At 44.3% G+C, this 24,784-nt stretch overlaps 3 protein-coding genes across 3 annotated transcripts in view; all 3 read left to right on the top strand.

The window, feature by feature from the left end:
• Nucleotides 1-220: 220 nt before the first annotated feature.
• nup43 (nucleoporin 43) lies at nt 221-5,434 on the top strand (the record flags this gene model as incomplete). Its single annotated transcript, XM_080854110.1, has 8 exons — nt 221-340; nt 560-682; nt 1,909-1,986; nt 2,207-2,369; nt 3,564-3,699; nt 4,093-4,244; nt 4,501-4,617; nt 5,205-5,434. The coding sequence occupies 8 exons, from the start codon at nt 221-223 to the stop codon at nt 5,432-5,434; spliced, it is 1,119 nt and encodes a 372-aa protein (XP_080710236.1).
• Nucleotides 5,435-6,372: 938 nt separating this feature from the next.
• lats1 (large tumor suppressor kinase 1) lies at nt 6,373-16,757 on the top strand. Its single transcript, XM_080854114.1, has 8 exons — nt 6,373-6,533; nt 7,500-7,960; nt 8,282-8,441; nt 8,760-10,306; nt 11,888-12,470; nt 12,828-13,010; nt 13,562-13,668; nt 14,446-16,757. Exons 2-8 carry the CDS (start codon nt 7,631-7,633, stop codon nt 14,986-14,988), a joined length of 3,453 nt encoding a protein of 1,150 aa, XP_080710240.1. The 5' UTR covers nt 6,373-6,533; nt 7,500-7,630; the 3' UTR covers nt 14,989-16,757.
• Nucleotides 16,758-20,650: 3,893 nt separating this feature from the next.
• Nucleotides 20,651-24,784, top strand: part of crip2l (cysteine-rich protein 2-like) — a gene marked incomplete at both ends in the record, with an annotated part of 5,233 nt that continues 1,099 nt past the window's right edge. Inside the window, 4 exons of the mRNA XM_080854113.1 lie at nt 20,651-20,693; nt 22,915-23,009; nt 23,518-23,575; nt 24,137-24,271. Of these exons, the coding sequence (XP_080710239.1) occupies nt 20,651-20,693; nt 22,915-23,009; nt 23,518-23,575; nt 24,137-24,271 (331 nt within the window). The remainder of the gene's footprint in view (nt 20,694-22,914; nt 23,010-23,517; nt 23,576-24,136; nt 24,272-24,784) is intronic.

Below are 24,784 nucleotides of genomic sequence, written 5' to 3' on the forward strand. Positions count from 1 at the left end.
GTCGGATCGGATGGGTTTTAAAGAAAAAAGTCTATTCAAATGAGAACTTGATCTTGGTTACCAAGAATGTATACTCCAGAGCAATAGGTGGCAGTCTGTTCAATGTATGTCCTCAGTTTCATTGAAAATGATGAAGGCGGGTTATGAATTGCAGAAGTAATATGCCTGTTTTCAAACAGAGTATTTAGGTTTGGATACAGATACGATACAGTTCTGAAACATGGATTGTATCAACGCTAAGTACGTCTCACAGAAGATCAGCAAGACTCGATGGAGGCCAATCTCATCTGCCTCGTTGCAGCAGCCAGAAGTATTTGCCACCGGTTCGTGGGACAACGAGGTGGGATGTCATTCACGTAAAGCTAAGATTGGCCAAATTATCCTTAGCTAACGTTACCTAGCTAGTTATCTACATACAAAACGTAAAGTAACACTGGAAAATAATTCTCTTTACCCCGACATCCAGGTTATAACAGTAATATTATGTTTTGTAAACAATGTCAGGGTTATCAGTATGTGTAGTGAGTTTCCCATCATCTAATGTAAACCTTCCATTTAGGATAATAAAGTGTCGTTGTGGACCATCGGTGACCATGGACTGGCTAGTATGGACGAGGGCTTTGAGGGAGATCCCCAGTTACTATGTGATATCAAACACGACGGGGATGTTCTTGATCTCCAAGTAAGTTTGCACTTGTTTCTCATTGAGGTAATGGGTAGTAGACGTTCATTTGCAGAGGGCACATAACATTGAGGTTCGAACATATTGGTAGATAGTTAAGTTCCAAAAACAGTTAGCCATCCTACCTCTTCAAACTCCAGCCTCCAACATAATACAATGACCAAGATTATCCCCCCAAACCTGAAATATTTAGGAGCCTAATCAAAGTTGAGGGGTCAAAATGTAGACCTCCAAAGTGAAGTACAGAAAAATATCACGTTGCACACTTAATTTCTGTGTATAGTTTAGTCTGTGCTTTCATTGCCTTCAGACAGTGCTTCACACTGGATTATTGAACCCATCAAGAACTTACTAAACTGTTTATTTGTAAACATTGATGTTTGCAAGCTTGTTCATGAATCGTCCTGTTCTACTTTATTTCATAGCTATATGAATCCAGGAACACAGAATTATCTTTATCTGGAGGATGTTAGGTACATCCAGTATACATTTCAGCTAAATCCACCACGATATCAGGCATTGGTGAGATTAAACATACGTGGATTCAGAGCAGCAATAATGACTCTGGTTTTGTCTTAGGGCACCAACAAAAACTATTGGGTGTGCAGTTTAAAGATTTGGTTCTAAGAGATTTGGTGTGGAATGACCCTATAGTGAGTTGTTGCGTCTGTCAAATTTGGGCGGCCAGAGAAAATAGGTGTGTGTTTACTTTTTTCTGAAGAGAAATGACGTAGGTGATCTGCTTCAAAGCTTAGCCTAATATCAATGAAATATCAATATAGGACGTTTTTACGACACATCACTATAAGGAGTGCACTTATCCTTCGAAATTATTATTTATTTATTTATTTTTTTTACCAGTTGTAGGCTATGTTTTTCACAAGTACTGAACAATTGGACAAAAGTTAATGCCGAATCCTGTCACAACATCAGTGTATCTTATCAGCTGGCTGATAGAAATGTGTCCTTGGGGATGGTTGCCCTTGGTGACTGAGAGGAAAAGAAATAGACACATATTAAGGCAGAATACAGAAGAAGCGTGCATGTGCTTTAGAAATTATGTTTGAAGTCATGTGGGTCTTATCTCATAGAATACAGGCATGACTCTAAATACTGGTAATGACCACACACTTAACGCCTTTTGCAACTGGTAATAACCACACAATTAACAAGAACATATCTGCTGTAATGTAAACATTCAATAACCACCTAATTGCTGGTCTAAGTTTTTAGATTCAGATAAACTGGTTACAGCATCTTCAACTGGAGCAGTGACCATCTACCGGCATCATCCGAACAACCAGGTATGGTATTAAATCATCATTTTGAATTGCTGAATTGGAATTGTTTTCCACATACATAAAATATATATATATATAAAAGAAAAGAAAATCTCAAGAAAGTTCCCAGAATGAACGCACACTGTTAATCAAAACTTGTCAGACTAAGCACAAAAGTTTCCTGTTTGCTAACATCAAACATGAGTCCTTTTTTATTTTTTAATTGTGTTGTCCCCCCACACAGACCCTCTCTGTGGCTCATCGATGGGACCGTGCCCATCACTATCCCTCCGATAATGCTCCCTGCACAGGAGTGGTCTGCCACAGCCCAGAGGTGGTCTCGGTTGGAGAGGATGGGAGGGTTATACTTTTCAGAGTGGACCAAACTGGTGTTTTGCGCACTATAGGTCTGTCTGCAAATTCTGTTCTTTTGTTTGTATAGATGCTTCACATAGATGTGTTTACTCTTATTCATTTGTATTGTTAGATTATTAAAAAGGTGGAATTTATATGGAGATATCCTGCATTTAATGTCTTCACTCTTTTCATAGTGAGAACTAAGGCCCAATCTCAATTCTTCCCCTTGCCCCTTATCTTCCCCCTTACCCTTGAAGTTGCGCGTTCATGTGAGAGCTAGTGGTGTCTCAATACCCAATTTGATCAAGATTAAGGGATAAGATTGAGGGCTGTATGGCCCTGGGAGTTAAGATGATCCGAGACCTTACTTGCTCCTCCAAGGGCTATCCCAGAGCACACAGCAAGACCAGCTTGAGAATTTTCAAAAAAACATGGCTGCTTGAAGTGAGGAATATTTTACATGAATAAAGCTATCTACACAACTTTTTATATGTTTATAATGACTCGGTTTGATCTGAAATGTGCTACACGAACGATGCAGAGTATTGTACGTCTTAACTGAAGCTTTCAAACAGTAGTTTTAGGTTACAGCTAGCGCGTATGCCACCACTTCGTTGGATTATATGGTAGCTTGCTAGGACTAGCCTGACTCCATGCATGTGTACAGATAACTTTATTATCCACGAATTACGTTTGATATCTGTGAATGACAGCACTTGCTTTGGAGACATCGATCCGTGCTTTACATGTACCATCCACAAAACAATTACGACAGTCAAGTTTTGTGCTCTATACAGTCGTATATATATTTGCAACCATAATTGAAACTTTTTTTAAATCGCTAGTTTCATAGCTCATACAGTCACGCATGTCTACAGATAACTTATCCGTGAATTCCGTTTGATATCTGTGAATGACAGCACTTGTTTAAAGACATCGACCTGTGCTTTACATGTACCATCCTGTATTATCCAGGGACGCCAAGTGACGTACCCGAAACTTAGTGGCGTCTCATTTCATAGTGGAAAGTTTTCAGCCCTTGGCCCTTACACTTGCAAGTGCTAGGGTTAAGACAAAGACAAAGACAAAGAAAAAGGGGCAAGGGGAAGAATCGAGATTCGGCCTTAGTGTTATGAGCTATTCACATGAACTTAAACCAATACCAAAGATTTACTCGTATTTGTATTCTATTAGTCTATGTATATCATTTTGTTACTATATTTTTCTTATTGTTTTTATTTCAGAAAACGCTGACAGCAGCACGATTCATGCCGTCACATTCCTGAGAACAGATGAAGTTCTTACGGTGAACTCTATTGGCCAGCTGAAACTCTGGGACCTCAGACAGCAAGGCAACGAACCTGCCCAGATCCTCTCTCTGTAAGAGTGATGCCACGCCCCAATCACACTCCCCAATCCCTGCTTTAATGCCCAACTGCTCATGAATATGCAATTCACTTATATTAATGAACACGGTTGCCCATCAGATAATAGTTTTCATACAGCGTTAAGCATTATTGCATGATTGTAGATTGAATAAGCAATAGAGACAAAATGTTCAAAAATTGTGCAAGACAGGAAACCCATGTCTGAGTGATGGTCTTCCTGGCTTCTGTTGTCTGATTGTGTGTGTGTGTCTGTGTCTGTGTGTGTGTGTGTGTGTGTGTGTGTGTGTGTGTGTGTGTGTGTGTGTGTGTGTGTGTGTGTGTGTGTGTGTGTGTGTGTGTGTGTGTGTGTGTGTGTGTGTGTGTGTGTGTGTGTGTGTGTGTGCAGCACTGGAGACAGAGTTCCCCTCCACTGTGTGGACAGACACCCAAACCAGCAGCACATAGTCGCCACAGGAGGACAGGATGGCATGCTGTGCATCTGGGACGTAAGACAGGGCAACATGCCCTTCTCACTGATGGAGGCTCACTCGGCTGAAAGTGAGAATTGTTTATTTATTTATTTATTTTTCCTAGTTTTTTATGTTCAAATATTTCTTGGTTTGTGCTAGTGACTTTGGAAGTTAATTTGCAGTACCCATTTATATATTTATTTTTCCTAGTTTTTTATGGTAAAATATTTCTTGGTTTGCGCTAGTGACTTTGGAAGTTAATTTGCAGTACCCATTTATAGCATGTATTTGGATGTAGATTTGTAGCATTTGTGGATTAACGCATTTCACTGCTCCCTCCACAGTGTGGGAAGTCCACTTTCACCCTTCCAACCCAGACCACTTGTTTACGTGTTCTGAGGATGGTTCACTGCTGCACTGGGAGACCTCCAGCAGTTCAGACACACCTTCTTTCATGCAAAGTGAGTATCAGTGCCTGCCAAACATCTCAACTCTCACAGCAGATTAGTATGTGTTTGCTATGCAGAAACGTATATTCAGGATGTACAGTACCAGTCAAAGTTTGGACACACCCTCTCATTTTTTGAGAAGTTTTTTCTTTATTTTCATTATTTTCAACATGGTAGATAACACTTTTTTTGTGAAGTACATCATTCCATATGTGTTCTTTCGTAGTTTATATGTCTTCGTATTAACCTACAATTCATAAAATAATAAAAATAAAGAAAACACTTCTCCAAAAAATGAAAGGTGTGTCCAAACTTTTGACTGGTACTGTATGTCGTGTGACCATCTGTGTGTGTGTGTGAAGCAAAACAAAGAAACGGTTACGTTAGTGAACTCTTACTGTATATATCTTATTTATTCACTTATTCAACTTTACATATGCACATACTCTGCACTTTTATTGCTATTTTGCACTTCTGGTTGGATGCTAAACTGCATTTCGTTGTCTCAGTACTTTCACTCTGTGCAATGACAATAAAGTTGAATCTAAACTAATCTAAAAAAAACTAAATTTTCACTCTTTCACTCTTTCTTCCCATAGGTGGACGTAACACAAGCATAATATCCCGCAGTGCAATCGCTCCAGCTGGAGGAAACCAGTCCATCATCAGTGCATGGCTAGCAGGAGATTCAGGCAAAGGTCACCTTGAAACGACCCATATGCTCCCTAGCCAGACCCTGTCTGTAAATAGCTTAGATGTGCTTGGCCAATGCCTTGTGTGTGGGACTGATGGAGAGGCGGTGTATGTGAACAAACAGGTTACCATCTAAAGCCATCTTATATGTTTTAGTCTGGACAGATACTTCAGGTGCATTTTTGGTACATACTGCTTACTTATGACTTGTGAGGATAATTATTATTTTTTTTTTTTACACTTCCACATTTGGGGTCAGGTCAATCTAAGAGATTATGTATAACCATGTACAAAAGTAAGAGAAAAAAACTCGAATTTGTCTTGAGCAAAACACCTCTTGCTTCAAGGTGTAAGAAATATTTGGAGCCAGTTTAGAATTTTCCCAATCCCTGATTTGTGTATTGTGTGTTGTATGGATGCGTTTTGAAAGTACATTTATAATAAACCATGAAATGTCAAGATAATATTGGTAGCAATGTTGATGTCTTTAGATGATCAGCAAATGTATCATAAACCATTTAATACATTATTTTAGATTACAAGGTTGTGCCCCTGAATCATTACAAATATGCAGACATGGATGAAAGGATTGGAATTTTGTAATTTGTTTATGCTTTGTGAATACATGAGAACAATAACGCATTGGCTCACTTCTACATATGATCAACTGTGATAGTCCTAAAAAATAACCCTTGTTATCCTTTTCGTATTAATTCAAACCTATCCATCATATACATATTGTGGCGTTCTGTCTCACAATTGCAGACTTAAATAGTGATGGACCACACCAACAGAACATGCTTATTTTGAAAATCACACCTCTATGACCATGTAAAACATGAAGAAAGAGAAGTCATTATATACCCCAGTTTAAAACTTTATAAACATGAAAATGTAGCATTGCTCTCTATTCTAATCCAGAATACACAAGAATCTCAATTCAAGACTAACAGATGTCATGAAAATGTGAATTTAGTATCAGCCCTATGGAATCTCTTACCAACCTCTAGTGGTGAAAACACGGAAGCACTCGAACATCCGGGCTACAGTAAATCGTAAGAGAGACATTGGAAAACCTTGGCGACAGTGACAATACAAAGACGTTAGGACTTTATTTTGTTCAAACTTGCCTTAAACGTAGTACTGGGATATATACATTCTTCATAAATAATAACGCAGTCTACATGAAACCGACCCAGAGGCCGAGATCAGTGGAATACCTTGGAAATCAACAGGTAAGTGACATAACATTGAATATCAACAATTAGCTACCAAGCTAATGTTAGTGCCTAGCCAGATCAGCTAATCGGATACGTTTAGGCCCCTCTTTAAGCCGTTACCCAACTTTGTTAGCTTGCTAGCATAGGTAGCTCACACTAACTTAGTTGTACTTCAATTGTAAAGATCACTTTGGAAAAACTCGATTGTCAGTGTCCACGGAAACCTTACAGACAAAACTATCGCTGTACCATCTTCTCGGATTGCTTCTAATCTACAGGAAGTTTTTAAATATGGAGCTGTTCAAGTTTTCCCAACTAGCTAACATTAGCACATAAACTTTAGCTGACGGCTAGGTTGTCAACGACACAGTGAGTGCTTTGCACTGAGCTGGTAAGTTATTGTTGTTACTGGTAAGGCGAGTAGTCCGTTTCATCCCAGTAGTGCCCTAAATCGAAATAACTTCAGTTGTAACGTTAGCTACACTGGCTGAACAGAATTGAATGCACCTAAACTAGTGAGCTAGTGATAGCCAGGATAGCTATCGGTATTTTAGGCCCATGGCCCCTCAATCAGCTGAAGTGGTCGTGGGACGTTGTGGAAAAAGGTAGCAACAACCCCTTTATATATCTTCGAACCATTTAATCAAAGTATATATTGTGTCCAGTATTCACTTGCATGACTGCACCTGTTGAATCAACTTCTTGGCCAAAGTTATATGGCAAGTAAGGCAAGCGATAGGACTCTCGTTAACTAGTTCGATGTATTTTGTTATGGATATAGTTAGCAAGCTAACATTAGAGAGAAGAAGACAATGAATTGAAAATTGCAGTGTAATTCTAAAAGTGATCTCGTGCACATCTGTCAGGCATGGATGAGACAGCATTGAAGTCGCAAAGGCGTGAGCTGAGGCTGTCATCGTAAATGCGTTTAAGTCTGATGAACATCAACATTGCATTTGTGTCTTTTTCCTTCTCCTGCAGCTGAGTGCTAAGAAGAGGTGAATGGTCGCGACACTCGTGTGGACATTCGAGACGCAGCATCTCCCTGGCAGCAAGGAAGCGCTGCATACAACCCTATTCTCCTTGTTGGCTGTCCACATACATGTTCTTACATGAAGAGAGGGGAGAAACCCGAAGGATACCGACAGATGCGACCCAAGACCTTCCCTGCGAGCAATTACAGTGGCAACAGCGAGCATATGCTGCTGGAGATCCGCGAGAGCCTGCGGAATCTCCCCCGGCCCTCAGATGGCTTGAAAGTGGACATGATCGCTGGGAAAGCGCTACCCGATGATCCCAGGCAGCAGGGTCGAAGTGGCAACCCCAAAAATCCTTACTACAAAGCCCTTCAGGAAATCCGAAAATCCCTCATGCCCTATGAGTCATCTTCAAATGTCAACAAACAAATGAAGCTTGAGCTCATCAATGCTGGCTTTGAGGAGGTATGAACAGTGATGCGTCTCATCTTTGTGCTTTTATTTGTGCGTCTTTTTGTTTCCTTGTCGTGGCCAGTGCCATTTTTGGTGATTTCCTATATCAAGTTATCGGACAATCCCAAGGCAATTTATGGTGTTCATTATGCATGCAATACTCTCAGAGAGCCCATCACATTGGAAGCAATCAGTATTCACGCAATAGCACGTAGTAGACACATAGGGTTCTTTTCAGATTGAGCACAAACATAAATATGTTCATTAATCTGACTGTGATCCGTGCTGCTTGCATAACCTGACTGCAATCTGTGCCGTCGTCGACGCCTGTAGGAGATGGCTGTGCGCGCCCTGACGCAGACCAACAGCCGCAGCATAGAAGCTGCCATTGAGTACATCAGTAAGATGAGCTACCAGGACCCTGTGAGGGAGCAGATGGTCATGGTCGCTGCCGCCGCCGCCTGGCCCATCAACGCAGGCATGAAAGCACCAGGTATGCATCTGTCCTCCGGGAGTGTCAGATTAGCCCTTGCATTATGTTTTTCATGAGTCATAATGTGCCTTGTATTTTTTTTCTTGTATTCAGCAATCAAACAATAGTACATCGTGCTTTCTTGTAAAATGGCTGTAATTTGAGACGTGGGTTGGCTTTGTGTGTGTGTGTGTGTGTGTGTGTGTGTGTGTGTGTGTGTGTGTGTGTGTGTGTGTGTGTGTGTGTGTGTGTGTGTGTGTGATTCAATTGGGATGTGTAGGAAGTGCCCGAGTACAGTCCTGTTTCATTCAGAGATCTGCGCTCTCCTCTCTTGCGTAGGTGGAGCTCACATTCAGCAGCCAGTGCTCAGGAAACCCAGTTGGAAGGGCTCCAAGGAGTCCCTGGTTCCTCAGAGGCACGGCCCGCTCATGGCGGACGGCATGCTGTACCGCTCCAGCAGCCCGGGCCCGCAGGGGGACCTGTCTGGACGGCCGCCGCCGCCCTCCTTCTCCTCCCAGGGCCACCCGGGGAACAACCAACAGCGGGTCAACCCCCCGCTGCCTCCGCAGATGCGCAGCGTCACGCCCCCGCCCAACCGAGGGGCCACGCCGCCCCCGTCCTCCTGGGACGCCAACCCCTCCACCAAGCGCTTCTCCGGGAACATGGACTACCTGGTCCCACGCATCTCCCCCGTGCCTCAGAGCGGCTGGCCCGACAGCTACCCGGCGCCTCCCTCCCAGAACCAGCGCGGGATCAGCCCGGTTCCCGTGGGCCGGCAGCCCATCATCATGCCCTCCTCGGCGGGCAACAAGTTCACCTTCCCCCCCCCTTGCTGGCCCCAGAATGGCACCTCGCAGTCTGACTACATGGGGCACCAGAACGTTCCCATGAGCAGCGGCAACCGGCAACCACCGCCTCCGTACCCCATGAACCAGAACAACAGACAGAGCCCCACGGCCTTACAGATGCAGGCCGGTGGCCCCGCCCCTTCGCCGCCCTACATCAACGGCGGCAACATCCCCCAGTCAATGCTGGTGTCCAACCGCAACAGCCACAACCTGGACATGTACAACATGGGCGTCTCTGCCATGCCGCAGTCATGGTCCCAGCCCCCACACGCCTCTGGCCAGCAGCAGCAGGCTTCCTCGGGGGGCAACGGCGGCCAGGACTTGTCCCATCCTTCGTGGCCCCACAACGTGCCTGTCCGCTCCAACTCCTTCAACAACCCCCAGATAAACAACCGGCAGGGCCCCCTCTCCTCCAGCTCCCAGCCCTCCGCCACCACGGTCACAGCCATCACCCAGGCGCCCATCCTGCAGCCCGTCAAGAGCATGCGGGTGCAGAAGCCGGAGCTGCACACCGCGGTGGCGCCGACCCACCCGCCCTGGGCTCAGCAGCAGCAGCCCCCTCCGCCGCCCCCCAGCCCCTACCAGGAGAACACATCTTCAGGCCCGCAGAAGGCCATGGCGGCCGAGGCGCCCAGCTATCAAGGCCCTCCACCCCCATACCCAAAACACCTCCTCCAGCAGCAGCAGCCTTCGGCCCCATGTCCAGCTTACGAGCCCGCTTCCAAGGCAGGCCTGGCCGGTCCTGAGGAGGCGGTGGCAGCAAACGACGACGACCAGGGCAGCAACGGCTCCACGGAGAAGGAGAGGGAGACGCTCCCCGAGGCGCCCCCCGCTGAAGGCGAGAAGAAGCAGATCACCACCTCGCCCGTGCCGGTGCGCCGGAACAAACGGGACGAGGAGAGGCGGGGCGAGGCCAGGGTGCCCATCTACTCGCCGCAGGCCTTTAAGTTCTTCATGGAGCAGCACGTGGAGAACATCCTGAAGAACTACCACATGAGGATCCGACGGCAGAAGCAGCTCGAGAGCGAGATGCAGAGGGTGAGAACACGACTGTAGTCCTCGGCTCTTTATATTAGTTCTCCTTTATGCTCTGGTCGACACGACTGTAGTCCTCTGCTCTTTATATTAGTCCTCCTTTATGCTCGGGTCGACACGACTGTAGTCCTCTGTTCTTTATTAGTTCTCCTTTATGCTCTGGTCGACACGACTGTAGTCCTCTGCTCTTTATTAGTCCTCCTTTATGCTCTGGTCAACACGACTGTAGTCCTCTGTTCTTTATTAGTTCTCCTTTATGCTCTGGTCGACACGACTGTAGTCCTCTGTTCTTTATTAGTCCTCCTTTATGCTCTGGTCGACACGACTGTAGTCCTCTGTTCTTTATTAGTTCTCCTTTATGCTCTGGTCGACACGACTGTAGTCCTCTGTTCTTTATTAGTTCTCCTTTATGCTCTGGTCGACACGACTGTAGTCCTCTGTTCTTTATTAGTTCTCCTTTATGCTCTGGTCGACACGACTGTAGTCCTCTGTTCTTTATTAGTCCTCCTTTATGCTCTGGTCGACACGACTGTAGTCCTTGTCTCTTTACTAGTCCTCCTTCATGCTCTGGTCGTCCATCTTGAGGGCACCTTGTTGTTTCTCTTCTATTTACTCCTGTGTCTCTTTTACTGCCGTTCAGTGATTTTCAGTCTTTCCTGATCTCTCCTTTTCGCCATATGTAGTCAGCTGTTTCTCTCTTTTTCTTTTTCTTCTTCTGCTCTCTCTCTCTCTGTCTTTGTTTCTCTCTCAGTCCTGTCACTAACCCCTGGTGTAGCAGGTCAAATGCTTTCTTCCTCGCTGTGACAGGATTAGTCTACACACACACCACAGTCCCAAGTAAGCCTTCATTTTGTCAGAGGAGTGTTCACTTACTATCTTCATTTGACTAGATTTAATTTATGAATGTTTTTCATTGAAAAGCAGTGTTTTTAATACTAATGTTAATATACTAATGGATTCGGTTGACACCGACACGCAGGGCAATGTAATATGTTTCCTCAAAATGCATGAAACTTGAAGCTTTAGTTGTTGTGTGGTTGCTGAATTACATGAATTTAGAATTGCATGCATTTTGAGTCATATTTGACATTACATATATTTCACTTACAATGCTGAGTTACAAATAAATGCATGCAAAGCATACAAATCAATGCCCCCCCTCCCCCAAATTCAATTGCCAATCTCTGTGGCCGTGTTTGCCGTAACATATCTTCCGTAATGTGCGTGCCGCTGGTTGCCACATCTGTTTTGCATGGTATTTTAAGAATTCAGGTCTGACTGCATTTCATTGTGTGTTTGTTTTCGTGTGTGCATGTGTGTTCAGTTTCATTATTGATGCACTCTGTAAACGTGGATCACCCTTGTTATTGCATTTACATGTGTACCCTTCACTGTCACCAAATTTCTCATTCTTAACACTTCCCCTCTCGTCTGTGTGTGTGTGTGTGTGTGTGTGCTTGTCTGTGTGTTTGCCTGTGTGTGTGTGTGTGTCTGTGTGTCTGTCTGTGTGTGTGTGTGTGTGTGTGTGTGTGTGTGTGTGCGCGTGTGCGTGTGTTCGTGTTCGTGTTCGTGTTCGTGTTCCAGGTGGGTTTATCGGGCGACGCCCAGGAACAGATGCGCATGATGCTGAGCCAGAAGGAGTCCAACTACATCCGCCTGAAACGCGCCAAGATGGAGAAGTCCATGTTCGTCAAGATCAAGACCCTGGGCGTGGGCGCGTTCGGCGAGGTGTGCCTGGCGCACAAGGTCGACACGGGCGCCCTCTACGCCATGAAGACCCTCCGCAAGAAGGACGTGCTCCTCCGCAACCAGGTGGCCCACGTCAAGGCCGAGCGGGACATCCTGGCCGAGGCAGACAACGAGTGGGTGGTGCGGCTCTACTACTCCTTCCAGGACAAGGACAACCTCTACTTCGTCATGGACTACATCCCCGGCGGCGACATGATGAGCCTGCTGATCCGCCTGGGCATCTTCGAGGAGGAGCTGGCGCGCTTCTACATCGCCGAGCTGACGTGCGCCGTGGAGAGCGTCCACAAGATGGGCTTCATCCACCGCGACATCAAGCCCGACAACATCCTCATCGACCGCGACGGCCACATCAAGCTCACCGACTTCGGCCTGTGCACCGGCTTCCGCTGGACGCACGACTCCAAGTACTACCAGAGTGGTGAGTTATTAGTATTCACTTTTATTTATTTATTATTAATCAGTTTGATTTATTATTCACTCTTGGTGAGTTTTAAGATTTGTTTATGTCCGTATAGTGTACAATACTATGAGGTATACTCTGATTAAGAGTTGGATTCTATAACAGGTCAACAATAGCAGCCTGGTATTTGTAGTTTTTTAATATTTTTGAGCCTTCCATGCTACTGTTGAATGACATATAGCCTCACATATGCACTCAGAGGTTTTCACTAAGCCCAAAGACATGCTCACTGAAAGTTCTCACACAGTTTGCAGATGCATTACAATGGGTCGCTGCCCTCACCTACGAATCTGTGTGTTGTTGGTATTTCTGCAGGCGATCACGTTCGGCAGGACAGCATGGACTTCAGCAAGGAGTGGGAGGACTCGGCCAGCTGTCGCTGTGGCGACCGGCTCAAGCCGCTGGAGCGCCGCGCTGCTCGGCAACACCAGCGATGCCTGGCCCATTCTCTAGTGGGGACGCCCAACTACATCGCCCCGGAGGTGCTCCTACGCACAGGTGAGCTGATACCAGACCCCAGGAAGGGATTGGGTTCTACAGTACCAGTCAAAAGTTTGGACACACCTTCTCATTTTTTGAGAAGTTTTTTTTCTTTACTTTTATTGTTTTCTACATGTTAGATAACACTTTTTTTTGTTTAGTAGATCATCCCATATCTGTTCTTTCGTAGTTTAAATGTCTTCAGTATTATTCTACAATGTAGAAAATAATAAAAGACTTTTTAAAAAACACTTTTCAAAAAAATTGAAGGTGTGCCCAAACTTTTGACTGGTACTGTATGTTCAATCAGAAGGATGGAAGCGACGTATATTTCCTAACCAGCTGTAGTCGTTTTACTTGCTGATGGGGTTCTGTTTTGTTCCTGTATTGTCCAGTGTTAGAGGGGTTTGACTTTTTCAGACATTGTATAGCACATTAAATCGAAGCGAGATTCATGCAAAGCATCCTGTGTGTAAGAAGCTGTCTGGATGTAAGCTTATCCAGAAGACATGAACATGGTCCTGGCTTTGAGGGTTCTGTATATCAAAGAGTGCTCCTTTGTTCCACAGGCTACACCCAGCTGTGTGACTGGTGGAGTGTGGGTGTGATCCTGTACGAGATGTTGGTTGGGCAGCCGCCTTTCCTGGCCACCACACCGCTGGAGACTCAGGTCAAGGTAAAGGATACGTCTCAGCTAGTCCCATTGAAGTGTCTAGGGAGCTGCTTTTAGTGGGATTTCAGTACACGGCTTCTGTTTTTCTTTTCCTTTTGTGAAAAGGTGTAGACATGGCTGAGCTATGGGGGCATATTTTCTAGACTAGAACCGTTGAGATAAGGTTGGTTGTCATTGGCCTTACTGCAGTACAGGTTAAAGTATTTCTGATTTAAAGAAGGTGCCCATTTTGTATAAATTGCTGCCAGGTGCATCTTTTTCATTAAAACAGGGATAGATAGCTGTGAGGCTTTTTGCAACAGAGTATATTGCCAGTTCTGTGCTAGTGGGTTACTTAGCTAGTCTGCTGAATTGTTTTTTTGTGTCAATGACAATCCTGAGAAAGGGACAATGATGTAGTTTTTTTTAATTACTGTTATTTTGAGTTGTGGTGAGTTTCACTAATATTTGCCTCCAGGGCTTGCCAGTGGTCTGTGTGCAATATGTTTAGGCAAGACTGCGACACTAGACACTATGATCAAGGGGTGGGAATCTCTTGGCACCTCACGATTCTTTTCGATTCCGATTCAGAGGTCAACGATTTGATTCTAAATCCAATTTTTTTTTTTATTATTACAAAATCGATTATAACTTTTCTGAATCGAGACAGAATCGTTTTAGAGAGAATCGAGAAAAATCGATTAATCGATTATTTTCCGCCACCCGTACTTTGATCTGTGTCTGTTCCTCCTTGACATGCTCTGTTATCCGTCCCTGGCGCTGTGCCTCTGCTGGGCATAGGTGATCAACTGGCAGACGGCACTGCACATCCCCCCCCAGGCCAAACTGGGCCCCGAGGCATCGGACCTGATCGTCAAGCTGTGCCGCGGGCCCGAGGACCGGCTGGGCAAGAACGGCGCCGACGAGATCAAGGCGCAGCCCTTCTTCCGCTCGGTGGACTTCTCCACGGACCTGCGGCAGCAGGAGCAGCCGGCACCCTACGTGCCCAAGATCACGCACAGCACCGACACGTCCAACTTCGACCCGGTCGACCCGGACAAGCTGTGGAGCAGCGACGACGAGGACGGCAACGGCGAGGGCAACCACAACGACACGCTCAACGGCTGGTTCCGCAACGGCAAGCACCCCGAGCACGCCTTCTACGAGTTCACCTTCCGACGCTTCTTCGACGACAACGGCTACCCGTACAGCTGCCCCAAGCCCATCGAGTACGAGGAGGGGTACGAGGGGGAGGAGGGGGCAGCCGAGCCCGCCGGACAGGAGTCACAGGAGGCCTGCCATGGGGCTCAAGCCACTCCGGGGAGAGACCTTGTTTACGTGTAGGACACGTCTCGATTGGTCCAGTCTCGCGCTAGCAGCGCTCCAGGTCTCGGGTTCCACGTCTCGGGTTCCATGTCTCGGGTTCCTCTCTTTGCTTCGGATGGACTGTCCCACAGCAGCTCACTCCGGTTGAAAGCAGGGTAGAGAGTAGACAGGGTCACGGTTGTTTGTCTTTATTGAATTCATTTTCATTTCCTTTTGTATATTTTAAACCTGTATGGTTTTAATGGCCACAGTTCTTAAGGAACAGATAAGTGGAGAGGGTCGATATATATATTTAGTCTTTGTCAGAATAATCGCTGCCTGTTTTGGGGGCAGGACTTGGGACATTTCGCCTCGGTTCATTGGGCCTTAATGAACAAGCAGGCATAGGTCTCCTCCCAGTGAAGCCTTATGATGTTAACTGGGGGGTGGGGGGGGGTGTACATCAATTACAATTACGCTACAGACATATTTATTATTGTGAGCTGTACAGGGTACACTTGCTCTATGAGGTCTAAAAAGACAAAAAATGGTGACAAGTTTTGCTTTCTTTGAAAAAAAAAATTAAGCCTTAATTTATTTAAAATGTAAGACTTGATACACTAGGTAATAGGCACACACTTTTTGTATTAGAGTTGAGCCTTGCTTTCAGCTTACAGTTTGTTGATTTGATGTTTGTTGAGATATATTCAAGTAGGCCAGTTTCTCGCTCGGCTTGGCTGTGGGTAGATTATATGCAGGGATGGATGATAATTACTCTTCCTGAAAATAAATGTTGCTGTGCCTTTTTTTTTTTTAAATCTTCTCTTTCTTTTCACCAAATATCTAGGAAATAATCAGCCTCTCAATTTAAATGAACAAGTGTGAAACGCAGGATTGTTGGATTCTTCTAGTGTTTTGTCTTTTTGTTTTAATTTATACATAAAATTGTATTTATAAATAATGCTGTGTACATTTGAAGTACGAAAAATTGTCAAAACGCTATCTTGTCAGTCAAGGAAGCCTAAATCTGGAGCCTGTGTCTGTGTCTTGTTCTCAAAAGCCTTACTACACTGTAATAACTCAAATAAGGAATGGCTGTCCTTATCCACTGCCTTGGTCTGCTCTGGTTGTCTGTACTGTACTGCACTCGCAGTGGAAGTCCGACTCAGCGGTCTTAAACACTTAGTGTGAGTGAAGGACGATAGGCTGCGTTCTTTCTGTCGTGCACATCATGGGCTTTAAGTTGTTTTAATTGGACAATTGTTAGGGTCTTGCCTTCACCTCCCCATACTCTTTCTCTCTCCCTCTTTCTCTCGCCCTCTGCCCTTCCCCCTCTCCCTCTCTCTACCTCTCTCTCGCGTTCTCTCTCCCTCTTTCGCTCTCCCCCTACCCCTCTGTCTCCCTTTCCCACTCCCTCTCTCTCTCTCCCTCTCCCACTCCCTCTCACTCCTCTCTTTCTCTCTCTCTCTATCTCTCTTTACCAAAGCACTAGATAAAGCTGTAGTCCTCCCCCTCTTGTGGATGCCTACTTGTGAAGGACTGACACCACACTGATTGAACAAACAAACAAACTGGGTTTAGAAAAAGACTAGCCCTGGAAAGCAGTGGCTTAGGAAATCTGTCCTGAGGAGTCTTGTCCAAAGGTGCACAACTTTTCTTTTTTTTTTTTTGCTACTTTTTGTTGTTTTAAAACAATTTGAATGTCCAAACAGAAAAAAAGGGTGTTATACCCTTGTGTGTTTTATCCTTTGGTCTTCTTAGTGTCCAGGAAAAGGTTTGAATGTAGTTATGGGAACTAAATGTATATTTTCTGCACTGGTATTGTTATCATGTAAATGCATATGGTTAAAAAAGAAAAAAAGAAATTGGTGGATTATTTGTAAAATTGTATTTTCTTGGGGGGGGAGGGGGGATGTTGCATAAATGGATGGGTGACAAATAAAGAATGTAAAGCACAACATTTCTTTTATGTGTCTTCTCTTTTGAACTGGCCATTCTTCACAAGTGTTTCTGTCAACCACAAAATAACAAGCAGCCAACACGAAGAGTTGTATAACTTTGCACAAACTGTCCTTGTAGCCTGTATTGGCAGGAGTAAGGATTGGCACAGCCCAAGACCCGCTAATGGATCTGAAGCTCCGAAGCGCGTGTAGCCATCCAAAACGGCAGCGCCAAGTTAATTAGACATGAACTACTTTTTGATAATAGGCTTTATGTAATTACTGGATAACAGACAGATTGTTTGACAGACTGTACCTTTAAGATAATGTGGCACGTTACTGCTCTGTGTAATGTAATGAAAATGCACCGACTGTTTTCAAATCCTACACGACACGTTCTTCATGCAAGTAGGGGGCATTTACTATTGACAATGAATCCAAATTCATTCCATAGTTACTTAACATCCCAGTCTCTGAAAAATACAACTTTATGCAGCAAACGGAAAGGTATGTACGTCCTTACAGTAGTGTGGGGCATGAACATACACAGATAGCAGTCTTAATGTGAAATCCTGCACATTGTTCAACATTGGTCTAAGATAAATGGTTGAAGCGAGCCCTTGGCTATTACAGTTACACTGTTATTACATTAATGTCATTTGTTTCCATCCAGTGAGTGCAGGCTGTGATATCACAGCAGGAAAAGTGTTCTCAGATTAAATATTTAGGCTTTTGTCTGCTCAGTGGCTGCAACCACTATAAGTGTGCATTAAAAAAAAAGACCAAATCAATTTGCTTCCATTATTGAAACTTAAAATGTGTCTGTAGAACCTAAAATAGTTCAGTGAAACTGCTCTTTTGGCCAGGTTGAGGTAATGCATTAAGTGAAAGTGTGGCCCTGGTGCTCTTTATGCATCAAGTCTTCAGAGAGCACCTCCCTTCCTAACTGGCACCTTGGCTTAACTTGCACTTAAGCAGTGACAGTCCCGCATTTCTTTTTCTTTCTATGTCGTTTTCTATTTCTTGAAAAAAAAAAAAGCAGTATTTTTTGTTACACCAGATTTTATTGCTCTTAGCTTGACTGTTCTCTTCCTTGTACGTCGCTTTGGACAAAAGCGTCTGCTAATTGACTCAATGTAAATATAAGTCTTCCTCTCAAAGGGGTGATTCTCCTCCAACGCTGTGGCCCCTTGGAATGGCCCTCTGTGGCCCCTTGGAATGGCCCTCTGTGGCCCCTTGGAATGGCCCTCTGTGGCCCCTGGGAATGGCCCTCTGTGGCCCCTTGGAATGGCCCTCTGTGGCCCCTTGGAATGGCCCTCTGTGGCCCCTTGGAATGGCCCTCTGTGGCCTGCCATGTGGACTGTCAGTGTCTTTCAGTATCAGTGTGACGGCAGAGAGAATGAGAGAGACAGTGAGGGCCATGTTTGGTTGGCATGCAGCGTCTGTCTCCTCTTATCAGAGTGTGAGAAAGATAAGTTCCCATGCCAGCCCTAATGGCTGCTACCCCCCCCCCCCACACACACACACACACACATACACACACACCTCACTCCACTAGTGTGTGTGTTTGTGTGTGTGTTTGTGTTTGCTTGTGTTTGTGTCAGAATGTCACTTTCCTTCTTTCACTCCACCAAGGCAGGTATGTGTGTGTGTGTGTGTGTGTGACAGAGAAAGCATGTCACTTTCCTTCTTACACTCCATCATGGGAGGTGTGTGTGTGTGTGTGTGTGTGTATCTACTGAGTTCTGTTCAAATAGAAGTGGGAGGATGGGCAGAGGGGTGTTAGTGGCGTTGAATTAGTAGATAAAGGCTGGTCATACTCAGAGCTCATGAATCCTCGATGCTCGGTGCTGACTAAAGACACAGCTATGCTGCATGGAAAACTGGCACCCTTCCAGATTGATATGAATGGAAGGGTAGAACAGTGGAAAGGGTCCAACAGGCAGACGCCATGAAATTCAGAGATGAATGTAGTGTCAGAGGTATATAAAAAAACAAGTTTCTAGGAGGTTTTAAGGATTGTCTTCCATCCTGCTCCCTCTCACTGTCCATTCTCACAAGCCCCTATCTCCAGAGTCGGCCAAAAAGCAAGGAACAGACGCAAATAGCTCGTGTTTATTTCAGGCTGATTGCATTCTCCCTGTCTGCGGGGACCAGAAAAGTGCTTCTGTGGAAAGAAAATGGACATTGTTTCCATTGATATCGCTACTGTTTATGTTCGTATATACAAGATAAACATACTGCATGCATAAATGGAATTTTTCTGGTGGATGTTAACCTTTTGCTTGACTGAAATGAAAAGTCAACCGTGAATTGTGCATTTGACCTTTTGTCAAAGCAAGCCTGTGTTTAAAAATTGGGTTATTTTTGTACCACTGGATATTGAAAACACCTGTTTGTGAAATATACAAATGATTTTCTTCTGTCATGAACCCCACTCTCCAATACTATTCCCAAGTCCCCTCTTTTCACCCTGCGGATGACAGAAAGATATGTCATGACCCTGGCTAAAACAATATGCCTTTATAATCATTCACACTGACTTAACCCCCGTTATGGTGACTATTCCCACGCCTGTCTCGTTCAAACGAACACAGCCATAACTCTCACCATAAATGGAGGAGAATGACAGATGTGAGCCACTTGTGAGATTTAGAATATCTGCCGGACAGATGCATGCGTAGGCTACATCTAACACAGCGTGAGTGTTCCACTCGCGGGACACCGGCTCTGGGACCTGTGCAGCGTCACTTAAAATTCCACATGTGCGGCCAGGGCCGTAACCTAACAACCACGCAAAGTGGAAATAAACACACAGACCCTGGGTGCTGAAAGACCGGTGGTCTGGTGTATAGGCCCGGCTAGCATTCACGGAGGCTAATCGAGCCCTAAAATAAAAGCTTACGTTTAAGCAATGACAGATGATGTGCTGACAGGGAATGTGATAAGGATTTGCAGTGACTTCATGTTTACAAGTTTTTGATTTTCAAGAATGTGCTGGATGCCCTTCCAATACATTGACCACACACAGACCAAGTAAGAATACAAAATAAACGGTTTCTGGTTACACATGGGGAAAACTGGGTTCAGATAGAGATGTCAAGGAAACAGGCGAAAGCGAGCAATCCTACATTTCCAATACAAAGCAGTAAAGGTCTTGTTATTGCTATAAATTCTATTTTTGAGCAAACGTAAGACAATGGGGCCATATATTTGCATAGCATAATACAGTCATTTGTAACACCAAAGCATGGAGTCTGACCTATAGGCTACCCTGAATGTATGTAAATGCTAGGTCAAAACATAATCAGAAGTGTGGTCTGAAGTAACAGCAGTAGCTGTTTTAGTTCACCCCTGCTGACGACACCTCTTCTTTCCTTGCCGTTGATCTCTGAAAAGGTCAGAGGAAGTTCCACATTGGTTCAATAATTTAAATTTACAACGGATTTAACGATAGTCTCCACACACCACAGCAGCACGACATGATGGATGAACGATAACACTCGGCTTGCACTGTTCAATAGAGTCTCAGAGCCATTTTATGATTTGGCGCATGGCCACAATCCAGATTTGGAGGCCAACATTACGTCATGGGTAGGGCGTGGCCACGGTAGCAGAGAAATGCTTTCTCTTGGAGGATGCATGCATCCCGGTCTCTCTCTAATTGAACATCTTTGGGAGCAGGTGAAACCGCCTATAAGACTCGCAGTTCTAGGCTTGACCACTTATAAAAACAAGGATTTTGTTACATTGGGACAATTATGGCGTCAAAATGCCCTAAGTGTGATAAAACTGTCTATTTTGGTAAGTGACAGCTATGCTTGTTCTCTTTTGTTATTATTTCGCTCATGGGGGAAATGCAACCGACCATTGTAGTGGACAGTGCTGGGAGCTGAATTACTGAATGGACCATAGCCTATAGGAAATCCATTAGCTGGCTAAGGTAGAAATGTGATGGCTGAGCATCTTAGTCTACCAAGTGAATTGGCCTATTGCGAAATGCTGAGAGAAGAATACATAGATATTACCGTTTTCACGCAGTCTAACGCCCATTTGAATCATGAGATCGAAGCAGTTTATTTACGTATGAGAGTAGCCAAGGCAAGGCTACGGCGATAGTCGACGTGGTAACTCCACAGAAGTGGTCTGACACTGCTCATTCTCTGCCGACGTCTTGCTCTGTACAATCAATTAAGGAAACTAAAAGGGGCATCTGGTTTAGGATTAGAGCAACACGAACGCCATGTGTTTGATTAATTGTTGGATGGATTGAACTAATAACCCCCCATAGACAATCTCGTGTTCGAGTTAATTTTAACTATACACGAAAGCAAATCCGGTTAACTAACGAAGATGAGCGCGCCATGTTATTTGACGTAAACTGACCTAGGAACCTTGCTTAGAATTAAGCAATCGGTGGCTCCTGCTCGATACAAGGACAGGGTGAGGTAAAAATGCAGGAGACGCGAGACTCACTTCAGTACTAGCGAAAACGGACAGCTCCCTAAACTTCCACCGCCTGTGTCATTACACTAATGAAAATGCGTCTCCTCGATATCCCTAGATGTAATTAGGGCTGACTGTATGATATTGGCCTGCCTGCATAGTAGCCTACATTTGCGTTTTGTTTGGGTGCTGACGGTGAAATATTAAGAACTTTGTTTTGGATTAATGAGGAAAATGTCGAATTTATTTACATTTCAAAACATACTGTTTTGTGCACACTGCACAATGCTACATGTCTTAAATGACTATTTAGGTAGTAGGCGGAATTCTGGTGGAACGTAAATCCCGAGTGTCGTCTCAAGAACTTGAGCGTGAATGTTTTTCAAACAGAGTCACTACTTTGGCACGGATTCAACAATACACTTTAAATGGATGCATTATTTCACTCTCTGAGCGTCTGCAGTCCTTTCCCTCAAGATAGGGTTAAATAGGGTCCTGTTCTTCTATTGCGTGTCGAAACTCATCGTTTCCATTTGACGTGCATCAACTCTTTGCTAAAACCACGTTATGCAACGACTGTTCTGAATATATGATTTAATTTTTCTATTTATCTACTGGGCCATTGCATAACAGTCAAACAATATTATTCGTACGCAGAGAGGATGGTAGGAATGAAGGCTTTCCATGTTGATTGTGCTGTATTGTGCTGCAACAGGAGCAGAGGAGCGCACAGCAGGAGGCCTGAATCAGAGTTTAAACATGTCTGGCGAATTTTTGGAAATTATTTTCTTCTGACAAGCAGCATTGAGTGACTCGCTGATAACGTTCCCTTACTAAAGCCTCGTCTGGGCATTTTACTGTCAATATTTCTGGCCTAAGATTCAGAAGATGTTAGGTTAGGTAAACAACAAGTCTTCAGAGGACACATACATAGATACCACACAGCTCACCAGTTGCACAGGGTGTGGCCCTTTGAGTGACTGTCCACGTAAACCAAGCCTTAATAACAACTTCATTTGACATGTCTGCAACATTATCAGACTGAGAGGACACTAAAACAATGATAGTCACATTGTTCAGGGAAGATTATGAACCTCTAATGTACACTTTAAAGCAAGAAAAAAACATTATGCGTCTCGGTCTAAGAAAATATATACCTTTTCAGACATTCACAGTGAAAACAAGTGAATGCCTTTCATTCACTATTATATTTTCATTATTTTAGATAATAGAAAGATAGATGGATTCTTTATTAATCCCGAGGGGAAATTTAATATCAATTACATTGTATGAAATCTGAGACTGAGCAACCGTTTGCTGAATGGTCCAGGAAGTATCCATGAAAGTGCCAGATGGCATGTGTGAAGGGTCTAATCTAGTTTATACGCTGGTATCCAATTTCACTTCATTCTCCCTGATGTCCCTTTTGCTTGCACTCCCTATCACTTCTTATTTGCCCTCTCTGTTTCTATCCCCCAATACACTCTCCCCCTCCATCTCCCTTTCTCTCTCTCTCTCTCTCTCTTTCTCTCTCTTTCCCTTTCTTTCTCTCTCTCTCGCTCTCTCTCTCTCTGTCCAGCGGAAAAGGTGACATCCCTGGGGAAAGACTGGCATAAGTTTTGCCTGAAGTGTGAGCGCTGCAGCAAGACACTGAACCCTGGAGGTCACGCAGAGGTGGGTAGCTACGACGACCAGACACTGTGACGGCCCTGACCAGATCTGTCATATCAGTGTGGCCATGGAAACCCCTTACCCGCTGAGGGACTATGTTAGTGTGTTCTGTTTAGCTACTGAGTCACCCCCTCCAGGACGTGTTCCAGCTCTGGTGAACGCACAGGCCCCTGGAGCCTGAGGCCTGCAGACCGGTCCAAGGATAAAGAAGCCAAGAGATTTACAAAACAAACATTGACATTGACAGATTCAATAAAACAAATGACCAATACTGCTACCAGAAACGTATTGTCTTTCATTAGATGCATAAACTATGTTAATGATCACTTTTATTACTGGATATCATGTCATGATAATAATAGCACCGTATGATGGTCATTTAAAGGTGCAGCATATATTTAACCTTTAACCCGGCCCATTACTTGTGTCTGTAATATTTCTAAAGAAAATAAGGTTGCATTAAATATATCTGTAATTCCCCTCACATGACATTGCACTTTCTCATACACAGCACGATGGAAAACCTTACTGCCACAAGCCATGCTATGCTGCTCTCTATGGACCAAAAGGTGCAGTACATCTGTTTTAATCCAGACACTATTCATATCATGTTATATCATGTTCCTCTATGACATCACTACAATCTGAGCACAAAGGAACATTAAAACCTTCCATCTTGATTCTTTACCACTGGCCCATATCTTGTGTATCGAGGCCTGGAAATAACTCTCCTTAAGTAGGAATGATTTAAAGTGGATTTAAAATAATTAGATAATACCTTTTCTCCTTGATTCACTAGGCCAGCATATGCCATGCCCTTAGCCCTGCCTATTAGACAGACCTTAATGACCTCAGTGAAATATCTCTCTAGATATGTTGCATCAATAAGGGCCAAGTTTAGATGATAACTACACCTGTAAACCATTTTGGATTTTACTTTGTAACATTAAAGTAGTTCAATTACTGTTCCAATGTCATGTACCATGTGTACTCAAAGGGTATTGGATTAATGTTTCAGTTTAATGTAGGTTAATTTAATGTGTTGTATCACAATGTATTATTGTTTTGTATGTACCACTGTAAATGTCTTTATCTTTGTGCCAACCTCACACCTCTCTTTGTCTGTGAAGGTGTGAACATCGGCGGAGCTGGCTCCTATGTCTACGATACCCCTGTCACCGATGGTGCTGCCGACGTTCCCACGGAAACAGAGCCGAAGCCAGCAGAGAAGAAAGCGCCCGCCCACCCCAAAGGCCCAGTGAAAGGTAGACAAGACAAAGGAGAGCAGCGTAATCAGGGGCGCAGATAGCACTGGGGACGGGGCAGGACATGTCCCCCCGAGATTCATAGTGACCCTGATCTGTCCCCACCACTCTCCCTACGTAAGGCGACAATCATCAGTAAATAACATTTAAAAAATGTTAGTGCCCCCCCAGTTCTAAAATCCCATCTGCACCGCTGAGCGTAATGCCTGCCTAGACAACCTGTGGATCTCCCTTTGCGTTGGTTCCTGGCAGGCCCAGGATTCTTCCTTTTGTCTCAAGCCAAAATATGTCCAGGTCTTTGCGTCCACTTTGTCGATATGTTATTGCAAGAAAGAAGGTAACCTGTGACATTCTGTTTGGGGAAAATGCCTGATCAAGGGACTAATGTCTAGTGGTAGAAAATAACTACAATGTAGAATCATGTCTCCTAAACATGCTTCTGATGATGAGGTCATTAAATCAGGAGAAAATGTTCAGGTTTAGTTTGTCATTCACAGCTTCTTTTATGAGATG

The sequence above is a fragment of the Sprattus sprattus genome (assembly GCF_963457725.1).
Source record: "Sprattus sprattus genome assembly, chromosome: 16".
Classification (NCBI taxonomy): Eukaryota; Metazoa; Chordata; class Actinopteri; order Clupeiformes; family Clupeidae; genus Sprattus; species Sprattus sprattus.